Consider the following 13,332-nt stretch of genomic DNA (forward strand, 5'->3'; position numbering starts at 1 on the left):
CCCGTGGCGAGACCCGGTCTACTCTGGCCAATTCATTGAATCGGTGAGGGAAGAATTATGAGCGTCAGTGAATGAAGGCCAAGGCAGAGTCCCATTGTAATGCCCGTCACCGTGCTATTCACCCCTGTTGCCCCGCCTTGGGAGCTCCCCGCCAGCACTAGCTGCGTACTCGGCGTCATCAAGCAGGGCTGCCACTGGCAACTAGAACTTCCTGGCCTTGAAAAATCGGGGAGGGGCAGGCTGCTTGACTGCGGAGGGCAGCTCAGTTGTAACGCCGCAGCGAGCGCAGGGAGAAGTGAACAGAAGTTTGGAACATATTGAGCTATGAAGTGAGGGGCAGAACGAGAATGGCTGGCGACGCGCCCACACCCCATGCACTCGACAATTGCCAGGCAGTCCGATGTCTGGCAGCAGCTCATCCCACCTCGATGGGGTCGACGATGTCCTTCGCAGCCAGTCAGACGAAGGCAAGACGGACAAGATGCATCGGAAAGGGAAAGAGGGGGTGAACGGGGCCCTGGTCCTCTGGACTCAATTTGCAACTCCGAGAGAGCGAGCGAGAAAAACTGACACCACCATCAGCGAAAAAAAGACCACCTTCAAAGCTTCTTCTCTGGTATTCCATTGCGACGACTGGCAAGCTCCACTTGGCCACCGCCCGCGGGGTGCTTATCTCGCACATCCGCCATCCTCCCCGAGAGACTGTCCAGTAGAGGAGTGGCAGGCAGCTCGCCTCAACAAAACCACCCTCCCGCAAGCTTCAGGGAGTGTGAGAACGTGGTGACACTTCACGGCACATGACATTGAACTTACACACTAGCCCCCTGGCCTCGACCGCGTTGCCGCTTCCATGCCCGCGCCCGCGACAATCCCTCAGGCTGGCTCTGCCCACGCGCTACCCTGGTGTGGTGGCCCTCTTCCGGCCGTTCCCCGGTTTGCTGGCCCTCTCCGTGTCCGGCCCTTGGCGTGGAGACGCTCCCTCCACCTGGAGCTGGCTTACGTACCGGGTTGGCGTGAGCGGATGGGATGGCACGGATACGGATGGCTTCTCGAGGCTCTGATATGATTTTCCACCGTTTTGTGCGACGCGGAGTTTTGCGTTCGGTGGTTCAGTGGTTCATGAGCTTAAATCGGGCCATGGCAGTCATGCTGTGCCACAAAGTCCTATGGCCTGCAAATGATGTTCAATGTTCATCTGATTGAATTGGCAATGAGTTCGGAAAAGATTCGTCGCTTATTCGGAGGGCGGTCAATAGTGTGTGTGTTTTGAAGGTGGTGTGTGATTGGAGATGGCCGCGGAAAGGACTCTGAGGTGACTTGCACGCAAAGTGAGGCGATACTTCCTGGATCAGCCAAAGCCACCCCCATCTTCATCCCTCCTTCTCGTCCCGCGGCTAGGGGATATCGAGGCAACAGTGTCCGGAAACCGGTTAACATGCACGAAAGTCAAACAGCAGGAGGCAGGGGAGGTCAGAAAGGCGAGACAGACATGCTGCAACCCGACGTGAGGTTAGCAGTTGGCAGTTGGTAAGCCAGCTAGTGCGTTGAGGAAGGCGTCCCCTCGTCCCTTCCAAGCCAATCTTTCGCATCTCACTCGCTGAGACAAGACAGCAAATAAAGGTGTGGAGATGGTATCTGCTTCCCGAACTTACGCGGGGCACGAATGAGACTCTTGCAAGACCATCGGAAGACCTGGCAGTCATGAGATTCGCGCAGCAGCAGCCCAGCTTCAGCAGCAGTCACCGCCACTTCGTCGAAGCATGCCCAACACTCCTCGGCATTCCTACTCTGAGCACACCTGCTTTACCACACTTGCCGCTTCTGGGTAGGGCTGTCGACAGATTCACGGTGTCGAGGCAGTTGGCTACCACACGGCGACATAGCGCATTGCTTCTTTACAGGGGCTGTCTCAAAAAGTGCAGTATACGATACGTTCATTCGTGAGGGCAGCTTGCTGAAGCTATTTCCTACGTGCGTCTGCGTCGGCGTCGGCGTTGGCGTCGATGCTTACCGCAGGAGAGCCGCTCTCAACATTCCCAAAGGCCAGACCGATCCCTTTCGTTTCCAGCCCGACTCCGAGAACACCGATAAAAAAAAACCAGGAGTCCTCGTTTCTTTTTTTCTTTTCCCATTCATTCCCCTTGACATGCATACCAGAGGTTTCAAACGTGACCTCTCGAGATTTCAGCACCACCCCCACGTGCTCGACCGGCAGACACCGCTGGCTCATCACAGCGTTTGCAAAGAAAAGAGACACAAATTGTGGCGTTTCACGGTTTGGAGGAAGCAGCACAAGCCGCAGGCTGCAATTCATGACCTTTTGATGCAAACGATTTCCGAGGATCTAACCTCCAAACTCCCACGATGTTTCCCCCGTAGTCTGTGACGTTGACAGACGCGCGACTGTTCCGGCCATCCACTTTTTAGAGTACATGTCGGTGCTTTTTTTGTTTTGCCAATGCGTCTCGAGAGTAAAAGCCGATAGGAAAGAGACCTCTTACGAGGGGGGAGCGCCACGGCCACGGCCAAAGCCACCACGGCTACAAGTGTTCAGTTAGCAGACTGTCTTCGAGATTGGTAGGAATGCGCCGACGAAGTCCAGACGAGATCGAATCGCCAGCGCATAGGGGGAATGCTTACAACTGGGGCTCGAATCCACCAGGGGCACCACCCTCCTTGCCGCCCTCGCCAGCATCACGGCGGCGGTAGCCACCCTCACGGTCACCGCGCTCACCACGGCCACGGCCGCCGAAGGGCCTTCTCTCGCGCTCGCCCTCGCCGAGCATGCCGCGGGGGGGAGCGTGGGAGCGCTGCTGCTTGATGTGGGTGGCAGGAACGATCTCCGCGGGGAGGTGAAGCCACTCGCGGAGGTAGTCGAGACCCTCGGGGGTCAGGGTGTAGTAGTAGTATTGCCAGGAGAACTGGGTCTTGACATAGCCGCGGGAGGTGAGGGACTGGCAAGCCTTGACGACGAAGAGGTTCTTGGTGTCGATATCGGGGTGCTTGGGGAGGTTGTAGTCCTTCTTCGCGACGAGGACACCCTCGCGGAAGAGGTACTGTAAATTTCCATCGTCAGCATTCTCGTCGACGACCTTACGGCGTGCAATTCTCCTCGCGCGCCGGCGAAATGGTAATTCTAACCTCGTGGATCTTCTTGCGGTCGGCCTTGGGAATCAACATCGTGGCGGTTGTCGGGTCGCTTGCTGGTCGATGTTGGGGAGGGTGAAGTCGTGGTGGCAGGAATATAGAACGTACAACAGCGACAGTCGCTCTTGAATTTTCGAAATCAAGCCCTCGTTTGTGTGGGCCCCACTTGTCTTTTCGGGCACACTGGTCGCAATTGCTGGATCAGGTGGGCCTCGTCACGTGCTGGGTGAGTCGCTCCAGTGGACGGTTAGGTGTTTGCCCACTGTACTTGGTGCTCTGAGGTACCTCGATGGCCGGTGCTCCTCCCCCGCTGCCTCGAGAAATCTACTGTGGCTTGAGCGCTGAGCCACCTTTTTTCCATTCTTTTTTTCTGTGTCTTCCCTCCGCGCCAAATCTCATATGGACCCCCGGCCTTATCGCTGATAAGCGTAGCGTCACCAGGTGAACATCGCATTTCATCGCCTCGCGTATTCGTCACATCGCAGCCCCATCACATCGACGACACCGACAACCACGACGTCAACAACAACAATATCGACAACGACAACAACGTCGACGCTTCGAAATGGCAGTGAAGAACATCAACGTCTTCGTCAGCACTTTCGCTGGCCTGGGCCCGTCAACTTTGGTGCTTCCGGTGCCTTCATCAACTACTCTATCGGATTTGCGCCAGCAGCTGAATGAGCGCCTGCCCGCGACTGAGAACCGCCTGATCTTGACGACCGTATCAAACAAGGAGTTATCGCCGTCCTCCACAGCTCAAGTTGCCGACCTCCTCTCGTCTGAATCAGATGACTTCGTCTCCCTGCGCTTGTCGCTGCCGCTATGTGGTGGCAAGGGTGGTTTCGGATCCCAGTTGAGAGCTGCCGGAGGTCGCATGTCATCCAAGAAGAAGCGCAACCAGGGAGATGCCAACAACTCAAGCAGAAATCTGGATGGCCGACGTCTACGCACTGTGACTGAAGCAAAGGCTCTGGCGGAATACCTCGCCATCAAGCCGGAGATGGAGAAGAAGGAAAAGGAGAAGCGACGCGAAAGATGGGAGCAGATCGTCGAAATGTCAGAGAAGCGTGAGGATGAAATCAGGAACGGCGGCAAGGGTCGGCTGGACGGCAAGTGGGTCGAAGACAAAGAAGAGGCAAATGAGAGGACTCGTGAGGCCGTCCTCGCCGCGATGAAGGCTGGCAACTACAAGGACAATCTGCTCGGCACATCGCAAGTATCTACCGGCTCTGAGGAGACGGACGAGGCCATGACGAGTGATGAAGAGGATGAAGAGGATGAAGAGGGCGGCAGCTCTAAGGAATCGACGCCTCCATCAGAACCGGCAAAGACCTCCAAGGATAAGCCCAGAACATTTTTCGGCTTTGACGAAGACGATGAGTTTATGAGCTCCGATGAGGATGAGCAAGATCCTAAGGGCAAGGGAAAGGCGAAGTGAAACCATGTGTTCTCTCAGTTTCACTGAGAGTACGTATTAGCGATGAGTTTGCGCCGTCGGAGGCGAACGGAGTTTCGGGAGATCAGTTACGGGAAGGCAGCGAGCTTGCGTTTTTGATAAAATGACAATAATGGACGGGCGTTACAGACAGTCTGTCACGAATTCACATTCAGCGCCGGTGTGCGCTTTTAGCCTCGTCGCACGACACATCCTCCGATGCTCTATTTGATGTCTTAATCCATCTGGAAGTAATACAGTCGCCCGGCTCCTCCGTCTAACTTGCGTACAGCCTACTCCAATATCGCTTATGCGTTCAGGTTGACGGGGAAGTTGCCGGCCTCTGTTCTTTGTCAGCATGAGGTTCCTTGATATCGGGATTTGGTACTGACCGCGCTGCTCATCCCAGCGCTGGTACCAGCCGGAGGGGCAGAGGGAGCGGTAGCCGAGCCAGAACTACAAACAGTTAGTTGTCGAATCCTCCAGCAGCACTTCAAGATAGTCGAACCTGGCGGCAGGGGGCGAAGTCCTCGCCCTTGGCGTTGATGCACTTGTGGTAGTCGACGTAGTTCTGCCAGCAGTGCTTGGTCTGGTTCATGTTCGGGAAGCGGGCATCGGTGCCTATGCAAGCTCAGGTTAGGCATTCGTCCATAGTGGCCGACGTCAATTGACGCGGTCGCATCGCGGGTATCGTGGGGTCGGTCGGAGGGCACATACCGGCTACAAGTTACGTTAGCCTCGGAAAAAGATCAGGCCATGCTGGGGGGCGAGGGATATTTCACGACGTACCAGTGACGAACTTGAAGGGCTTGGTGACGAGTTCCTGATCGTCGGCCATTTTGACTGCGTGGAGGTGCAATTGACTGGAAGTCGGTTCGGTGATGGAGCAGAGTGGGCAGCGGCGTGCGATTGGTGTTGTTGCAGTGAGATCAATTGAAGGTCGTTTCTGCACCAAGAATCAGGTGGTGAGTGGTGACGGGCGAGAACGGGTGTGGATGCCTGACATGCGCCAATCGGGCCTCAGGCATTGCAAAGGTGGGCCGAGCTCCCGCCTAACATCAGACCAGACTGATGGTAGCCGGCTCAACTTCTAAACACTCATTTCGAGATCCAATCCCGATCAGCGAACGACTGCTCCCTCAGCTGTACCGAAAACCCGAAAATCTCCCCTCAAAAAACACAAAAACCGACAAAATGCGTCCTACTCTCGGTCTCCGTGCTTTCCGCCCTACCATGCGCATGAGGTCCCCGGTTCCTGTACGTTAAAAAACCCGCTGTCTCCAGACGGACCGCCGTAGCTAATTGTGACGTTTTCCCGCAGGCTGAGGACCAAGTCGGTATGTCCACCCCGGGCCCCAGCCATTGAAGCCTTCCACGATATCGGACATGAACATCGACGACTGCGACCGCCCCTGCGACACCGAATGCGAGCGCTGACATGAATTGCCGTAGGCCACACCGTCTCCCAGAGACTGCGCAAGCTCCGCCAGATCCCCCCCGAGTTGATCCCCCTCGGTATGTCAGACCCGGAATATCAAGATGTCGGCCCGAACTATTGTTGACGTAACCAGGTGTCGTCGTTGGTTTCGCCCTGGCCGCTGCTACCTACTCCATCGGCCGCCACTTCATGACCGACAGCACCATCCGCATCAAGCGCCAGAACAAGGCCGCCGCCGATGCCGCCGAGGCCAGGGAGCACCACTAGATGGTGAACGGGATGACGAGGGGAGACGGTTGACCACAGTGTCGATGTGTGATTAGGGGGGAATCATTTGTATATGTCAACGACGACAGACAGATCCAAAGGCACTAGAGACGCTGTTTCCATTTTCCTTTCTCAAACGTGCTTCTCGTCCCAGTCTCGGGGAGAAGGCCAGGTCCATTTGTACATTCGCAACCGTGTGAACGCCATCGCTATGCCAAAGAGAAGAAAAAAACGAGACCCAAGCCAAACTTCAAATCCCCCTCACTCCGGCCTCGGTCCCGCGACATCAAGCCCCTCCAAACCCTGCATGGGGTCATCGCCACGCACTTCAACCTGCGCCTGCTCTGCGGCGAGTCTGTCCTCTTCACTCACAGCATTCTCCGCCAACCATGATTCCTATGAGCGCAGTCAGTATCAATATGATTCGAGCGGGACCTGTGGTGACGTACTTGTTCCCAAAGCGCCTTCTTGCTACCGAGACCTTCGTCGGCACTCTTTGGTACCTTTGCGGCTGAAACTTTGAGGACTCTCCCGAAAAATTCCGACTGGTCCATATTGTCGATTGCTTCTTTTGCGTCCTCCGCGTCCTCGTACTCAACATAGGCGAATCCTCTATGAGGCTCTGTTGAGTTCGGTTTGTCGTTCTTGGGGAGCGATACGTCTGCGATCTCACCGAACGGTATGAACGCGTCGTGAACATTGGAGGCCGTGACTGCAGAAGCTAGGCCACCCACAAAAACAGTGGCCTTCCAGCGCGAGGCGTCCGTCATCGTTGCTAATTATTTTCCGCGATGTATCGGTAAGTTGGCGCGCTCGAGATCAAATTATCGTGAATTTCAGAAGCGGCTAGCTGCCTCACTGAGAGCGATTCGTTTGGTTGGCGGGGTTTCAGTGCAATAGCTCTGGTTCACAAACCATTGGCTGAGCCAGACATGAGCTCTGTTGGACGCACGTGACGCAATTTTTCTAGTGCCAACGTAAGGTAGGCGACAGGTGCACGGTCCTGGGTGGACGTGGAGCCTACGTTTTGGGGGAGCTTGAACCTGGATGTGGGCTGCAATCTGGCATCATAACCCAAGGATAGAGGCCAGCGTGCTATTACCTGCAGTCCATCATCCACGGCAACAGCCACCTTTCTCGCAAGGCTAGGCTGCATTTCTTCACCACGACTGTATCTGGGCCACCCCCTCCAGATTTTTGTCTACTTGTATTCAGCCAATGCCACTTTGTAGTCGTGCTTGAGTTGCCTCGACTGGTAGACCCTTTTCTTTGCTACGATCCTCCCCTCCCTCCGAGTGCAGTCCTGGGGACTGAGTGATTCTCGCAACCATGGTTCGCCTTCGCGAGATCCCGAGGACCGCGGCCTTCGCCTGGTCCCCCGACCCATCCAAGCCTCTTTTGATCACCGGTACCAGAGCAGGAGCTGTCGATGCCGATTTCTCTGATGAGACCAAGCTCGAGCTGTGGGACCTCAACCTCGACAACCAAGAGCAGGGCCTTGAGCTGCAGCCGGTAGCCAGCATTAACACCGACTCGAGGTAGGCATCGCCGACGTACAACCTAACCAAGTTCGTCACTCACGGGGCATCCCTAGATTCTATGATATCGCCTGGGGACCGCCCGATTCCGACCACCCGCGGGGTATTATCGCCGGCGCTCTGGAGAATGGCTCCCTCGACCTGTGGGATGCCGAGAAGCTCATCGATGGCGACGACGATGCCCACATGTCCCGAACGACCAAGCACTCCGGTGCAATCAAGTCACTGCAGTTCAACCCCCATCGACCTCAGATCCTCGCAACTGCCGGCGCAAAGGGAGAGCTCTTCATCTGGGACGTCAACGATGTTTCCAACCCCTTCAGACTCGGCACCGCTGCCGCTCGCTCAGACGACCTGGAGTGCGTAGCATGGAACCGCAAGGTTGCGCATATTCTGGCTACGGGAGGATCCGGTGGATTTGTCACCGTCTGGGACTTGAAGACGAAGAAGGCGTCCTTGACGCTTAACAACAACAGGAAGCCCGTCAGCGCGATTGCTTGGGACCCCAACAACTCGACCAAGCTTCTGACCTCCACATATGATGACACTGCCCCCCTCATCTTCTTGTGGGACCTCAGAAACTCCAATGCGCCAGAGCGTACGCTTCAGGGACACGAGCAGGGCGTTCTGTCTCTGTCTTGGTGCCAGCAGGACAGCGATCTGCTGATTTCTTGCGGCAAAGACAACAGGACCTTGGTCTGGAACCCCCAGACCGGTGACCGATATGGAGAGTTTCCCGAGGTCACAAATTGGACTTTCCTCACCCGTTTCAACCCCTCGAACCCCAACCTGTCTGCTACTGCAGGCTTCGATGGCAAGATCGCAATTCAGACCCTCCAGAACACCAACCCCTCAACCACCCAGGCTGCGACACAAAACAACCTGGACGGCGAGGACTTTTTCACAAGCGCGCAGACTCAGCCCCAGGAGGCTTCCTTCTCCTTGAGCAAGGCGCCCAAGTGGTTCGAGCGCCCGATTGGTGCCCACTTTGGCTTTGGCGGCAAGCTCATCATCTTCAAGCAAAACGCAGCCCAGCGAACCTCCAAGATCTCCATTTCGCAGTTTGCTGTTGACTCTGCTGTGGGTACTGCAACCGAAAAGTTCGAGGAGGCTCTCCAGTCTGGTGATATTGTCAGCCTTTGCGAGTCTCGGAAGGAGGATGCCAAAACCGAGGAGGAGAAGGCCGATTGGCTGGTAATGGAGACTCTTACTGCCGAAAACCCCCGAAAGCGCATCATTGAGTATCTCGGTTTCACCGAGGAGGAGATCACCAACGGAGTTTCCAAGGATGAAGAGGAAAAGTCCGAAGAAGTCGCTGAGGAGAAGAAGGAGGCGAAGGACGACGACAACATGTGGGGCGATGGCGAGGGCGACGGCGAAGACTTCCTGTCCAACTTGTCGGCCAACAAGGGAGCCAAGACTGATAGCCCCTTCCACCTCCTCGCTGACACCGATACTGCGGTTGAGAAGTCCATCACGAAGGCTTTGATGCTCGGTAACTTCGCCAAGGCTACCGAAATCTCTCTGAAGGAGCAGCGCTGGGCTGATGCATTTTTGATCGCTAACTGCGGCGGCCAGCCGTTGGTGGACAAGGTGCAGTCTGCTTACTTGGCCAGCAAGGATGGCGTCCCTAGCTACGTCCGTCTGTTGGGGTCTGTCATCGCCAAGAACCTGTGGGATGTCGTGTACAACGCGGATCTTGAGAACTGGAAGGAGACGATGGCTATTCTGTGCACTTTCTCCGACCCGAAGGAGTTCCCTGATCTTTGTGACGCTCTGGGAGACCGCATTCTTGAAAGCGGTTCTCGCAAGGATGCCTCATTCTGCTACCTCGTCGGCTCCAAGCTCGAGAAAGTCGTCTCTATCTGGATCAACGAGCTCGAGGAGGCTGAGCAAGCTGGTGTCAAGGAGCCTAGTGACGATTCAACCTTCTCTGTCCATGCTCGGTCTCTCCAGCACTTCATTGAGAAGGTCACCATCTTCCGCCAAGTCACCAAATTCCAGGATACAGAAAAGAGCCAAAGCGCGGACTGGAAGCTGTCTGCCCTGTACGAGAAGTACACGGAGTATGCCGATATCATCGCCGCTCACGGCCAACTTGCTGTTGCGCAGAAGTACCTGGACCTGTTGCCTGACAACTACCCCGCGGCAGAGATCTCCAGGAACCGCTTGAGACTTGCGACTCAGAAGGGCGCTGCTACCCAAGCCGCCCCCAAGGCCGCTGCGGCTGCTGGCCGTCGTCTAGGACAGACCCCCGCGGTGAACAACGCGAGAGCCACCCCGGCCTACCAGCCTGTTGCTCCGGCTGGACCTGCCTTCGCTGGTTCTGTGCCTGCTGCTGCGTCGAACGCTTATGCTCCCCCTGGACCCCCCTTGGTTGGTTCTTCTGTGTCGGCTGCGGCGTCGAACCCATATGCCCCTACCCCGTCCATCAACTACAACCCGGCGCCTGGCCCAGGTTACAACCCGGCCCCCACTCAATCACCGTATGCGCCGGGGCAAGGTTACCAGCCCCCGGCCGCTCAGCAATACGGAGCGCCGCCTACTGGTTACGGTCCACCTCCCAGCAACTTCGGCTCTGTGCCCCCGCCTCCACGAAACTCAACGCCCACATCAAGCTTCCGTCCTAAGGAGAGCTGGAACGATGTGCCTCTAGTCACCAAGGTGCCTACTCGCAAGACCACGCCCAGTGTGGCACCCATCACAGCCCCTTTCCCGGGCCAGGCGACCCATGGCAGTGCTCCGCCCCAGAGCCCTTATGGCCGCACCGGCTCGACTCCTCCGCCACCTCCTCCCAAGGGACCCGCCCCTCCCCGCGTTACATCTCCTCTCGCCGGGCCTCCTCAGGCATTCCAGGCACCGCCTAGGCCGACATCAGCGGCGTCAAATGCATACGCACCTCCCCCGCCCCAGGCCGGCGCTCCACCTTCCATGATGCCGCCGCCGGCTGCCCGTGGCCCGTCTCCGTACAACCCGCCCCCGTCTGGCGCCCCTCCATCTAACCGCTACGCCCCCGCGGCGTCGGCACAGCCTCAGATCAGCCAACCACCCATGGGATCAGTACCACCCCCGGGTAGCCAGCCGCCTCCGAGAAACCCGTACGCTCCGCCGCCCCAGGCGGGCACACCTCAGAACCAGTATGCGCCGTCGCCTTACGGGGCTCCTCCAGCTGGTGCTACTGCTCCTCCGCCCGCCGCATCCAGGCCTCCTACGGGACCTCCTCCCGCTGCTGGCGGACCTCCTCCTGCGGCCATTGCCACCCCTCCTCCCCCGAAGGCAGCCGCCCCCCCATCAAAGCCGAGACATCCCGCTGGTGACAGGTCTCACATCCCGGACCATGCCCAGCGTCTCGTAGACATCATGAACTCAGACATGCAGCGTGTGGCATCGCGGGCGCCTGCATCATTTGCCGCCCAGGTCAAGGATACCCAGAAGCGTCTCAACCTCCTGTTCGACCACCTTAACAACGAGGAGCTCGTCAAGCCCGACACTATCGACCAGCTTGCGGCTCTGGCCGAGGCTCTCAACGAGAAGAACTACGAGGTAGCTCACAAGATTCAAGTTGAGATTCAGAAGGAGAAGACTGACGAGTGCGGCAACTGGATGGTAAGTACACCTCAGAAGGTGTTGATTAGATCAAAAGGCTAACAGAACGTCAGGTCGGTGTCAAGCGATTGATCAGCATGAGCAAGGCCACTCCATAAATGCCTTGATTAAAGTGCTGGTGGCGTCAGGAATGGGTAGTTGATGATAGCCAGTTGCAACTTTTACGTATACATTAGAATTAAAACGAATGAAGAAATTGTGTTGAAATGCCTGAATTTGATGAGATCCTCTACATTCTTTTGTCATTTCGTACTAAACCCGCAAAGGATTAAATTGGCTATAGTAAAGACGACGAAGACGACTGAGACGACTACAAAGATGACAGCTGAGACGATGACGAATAGTAGTGACTGTAGGACAAGTGGTTTCTAGAGCACGGTAGTCTGAAAATGAGACAATCCAATTTCATTTTATTTCCTGTCCTAGAGCGATTGCTTTTCCTATGGGTTCATACACTCTATTATGTACAATCGTCGTCGTTCAAAGGAGCTGCTAATGAGTTGGTGGCCCTGTCTCCGATAAGATAAGCGCAGGCCATTGTGCCACCACCAAATTATCCATCCACGTCACACGTCACACCCTCATCCTTCCCACGTCCAAACACTCCAAACGACAACAAAATGGCAGACACGGCGCCTGAAGATGCGGCTGCAGCACGCGCGGCAGAACAAGCACGCCTCCGTAAGGCAAAGCGCGAGGCTAAGATTCGTGCTGGCGGCACAGCCAGATTGAACAAGATCACCGGTCTCGGTGGAGGCTTCCAGCGAGGTACGATTCGACCTTGTTTGAAGCAGTAGCTTGCAGAGCTTGCTGCCGTTTCCTCTTTTCCTGTGACTCCGTACTGAGATTGAAAACAGATGATCCCGTCCCATCCCCAGCTGCCTCCTCGACGGCAGATTCTCCCGCTCCCTCCGGCTCGCCAGCTCCCTCTCTGCCCAAGCCAGCGACCGCCGATCACGCCGACCCCGAGGAAATTGACATCTCGCAACACTTCTACGAGCCTGCCACCACCCCGCGCCCTTCAGGACCTCCTATCGATCCCAACTCGATGAGCGAAGACCAGCTGCGGCAGATGATGCTCGGCTTCGATCGCCCCGGCCCAGGAGCTGGAGGCGCCCCGCCCATGAACCCCTTCGCGGCCGCTGGTGGCATGCCCGGCGCCGAGGACGACCCCTTGATGAAGATGCTTTCACAGATGATGGCAGGCGCAGGCGGCGCTGGTGGAATCCCAGGTTTCCCGGGTGGTGCAGGGGCTCAGGGTTTCCCGCCCGGATTCCCTGGTATGCCTGGCATGCCCGGCATGCAGACCCCTCAGCAGCAAGCGGACGCCAGCTCCGCATACCTCTGGCGCATCCTGCACGCCGTCTTCGCAATCTCTCTCGGTCTCTACATTGCTCTTTCTACAACCTTCACCGGCGCCAAGGCCGAGCGCGAGCACACTGCGCTGGCATACAGCTACCCCGTTGGCAGCGATGAGGCGGTCACGGACGTGAATAGTATGGAAAAGGGTCGAGAAGTGTTCTTCTGGATGTTTGCTACAGCTGAGGCTATTCTTCTGACTACGAGATTCTTCATCGACAGGGGCCGCGCGCCGCCTAGTGGGATTGCCTGGACCATCGTCTCGTTCTTGCCGGGTAACATCAAGACGTACGCTGAGACGTTGCTGCGGTATGGTCAGATCTTTGTCACGGTTCGGAGCGATATCCTTGTCTGTATTTTTGTGCTCGGAATCTGCTCTTGGTTCCGTGGTTGAGGATGGCATTCATGGCGTAGTATTAACATAGCTTAACATGGTCAATACTACATCTGAAGCCCCAGTTTGAGTCACGGAAGGTCACGATAACCTATAGACGCGTATTGTCTGAATTTAGTGATTGAATTGCTTACGTCTTGAAACT

The 13,332-nt window shown here is 56.5% G+C and overlaps 7 protein-coding genes across 7 annotated transcripts; 4 read left to right on the plus strand and 3 right to left on the minus strand.

Moving 5' to 3' along the window:
- Window positions 1–2,344: 2,344 nt before the first annotated feature.
- Window positions 2,345–3,180, minus strand: GCG54_00002234 (40S ribosomal protein S10-A; the record flags this gene model as incomplete). The annotated part of the gene is made up of 4 exons (XM_045402330.1): window positions 2,345–2,441; window positions 2,502–2,540; window positions 2,641–3,056; window positions 3,142–3,180. The coding sequence occupies 4 exons, from the start codon at window positions 3,178–3,180 to the stop codon at window positions 2,345–2,347; spliced, it is 591 nt and encodes a 196-aa protein (XP_045258692.1).
- A 532-nt stretch (window positions 3,181–3,712) lies between these two features.
- On the plus strand, window positions 3,713–4,588 carry GCG54_00002235 (Telomere maintenance protein SDE2; the record flags this gene model as incomplete). The annotated part of the gene is made up of 1 exon (XM_045402331.1): window positions 3,713–4,588. One exon carries the CDS (start codon window positions 3,713–3,715, stop codon window positions 4,586–4,588), a length of 876 nt encoding a protein of 291 aa, XP_045258693.1.
- Window positions 4,589–4,893: 305 nt separating this feature from the next.
- GCG54_00002236 (Cytochrome c oxidase subunit 6B) lies at window positions 4,894–5,423 on the minus strand (the record flags this gene model as incomplete). The annotated part of the gene is made up of 5 exons (XM_045402332.1): window positions 4,894–4,928; window positions 4,978–5,041; window positions 5,094–5,206; window positions 5,258–5,305; window positions 5,375–5,423. The coding sequence occupies 5 exons, from the start codon at window positions 5,421–5,423 to the stop codon at window positions 4,894–4,896; spliced, it is 309 nt and encodes a 102-aa protein (XP_045258694.1).
- Window positions 5,424–5,779: 356 nt separating this feature from the next.
- Window positions 5,780–6,290, plus strand: GCG54_00002237 (uncharacterized protein; the record flags this gene model as incomplete). Its single annotated transcript, XM_045402333.1, has 4 exons — window positions 5,780–5,842; window positions 5,907–5,922; window positions 6,038–6,100; window positions 6,157–6,290. The coding sequence occupies 4 exons, from the start codon at window positions 5,780–5,782 to the stop codon at window positions 6,288–6,290; spliced, it is 276 nt and encodes a 91-aa protein (XP_045258695.1).
- Window positions 6,291–6,551: 261 nt separating this feature from the next.
- GCG54_00002238 (Peptidyl-prolyl cis-trans isomerase E) lies at window positions 6,552–7,060 on the minus strand (the record flags this gene model as incomplete). Its single annotated transcript, XM_045402334.1, has 2 exons — window positions 6,552–6,686; window positions 6,740–7,060. The coding sequence occupies 2 exons, from the start codon at window positions 7,058–7,060 to the stop codon at window positions 6,552–6,554; spliced, it is 456 nt and encodes a 151-aa protein (XP_045258696.1).
- Window positions 7,061–7,619: 559 nt separating this feature from the next.
- On the plus strand, window positions 7,620–11,532 carry GCG54_00002239 (Protein transport protein SEC31; the record flags this gene model as incomplete). Its single annotated transcript, XM_045402335.1, has 3 exons — window positions 7,620–7,828; window positions 7,885–11,434; window positions 11,488–11,532. The coding sequence occupies 3 exons, from the start codon at window positions 7,620–7,622 to the stop codon at window positions 11,530–11,532; spliced, it is 3,804 nt and encodes a 1,267-aa protein (XP_045258697.1).
- Window positions 11,533–12,054: 522 nt separating this feature from the next.
- Window positions 12,055–13,187, plus strand: GCG54_00002240 (uncharacterized protein; the record flags this gene model as incomplete). Its single annotated transcript, XM_045402336.1, has 2 exons — window positions 12,055–12,202; window positions 12,292–13,187. 2 exons carry the CDS (start codon window positions 12,055–12,057, stop codon window positions 13,185–13,187), a joined length of 1,044 nt encoding a protein of 347 aa, XP_045258698.1.
- Window positions 13,188–13,332: the final 145 nt, after the last annotated feature.

This window comes from Colletotrichum gloeosporioides, assembly GCF_011800055.1.
Source record: "Colletotrichum gloeosporioides strain Lc1 chromosome Unknown consensus_84, whole genome shotgun sequence".
NCBI lineage: Eukaryota > Fungi > Ascomycota > Sordariomycetes > Glomerellales > Glomerellaceae > Colletotrichum > Colletotrichum gloeosporioides.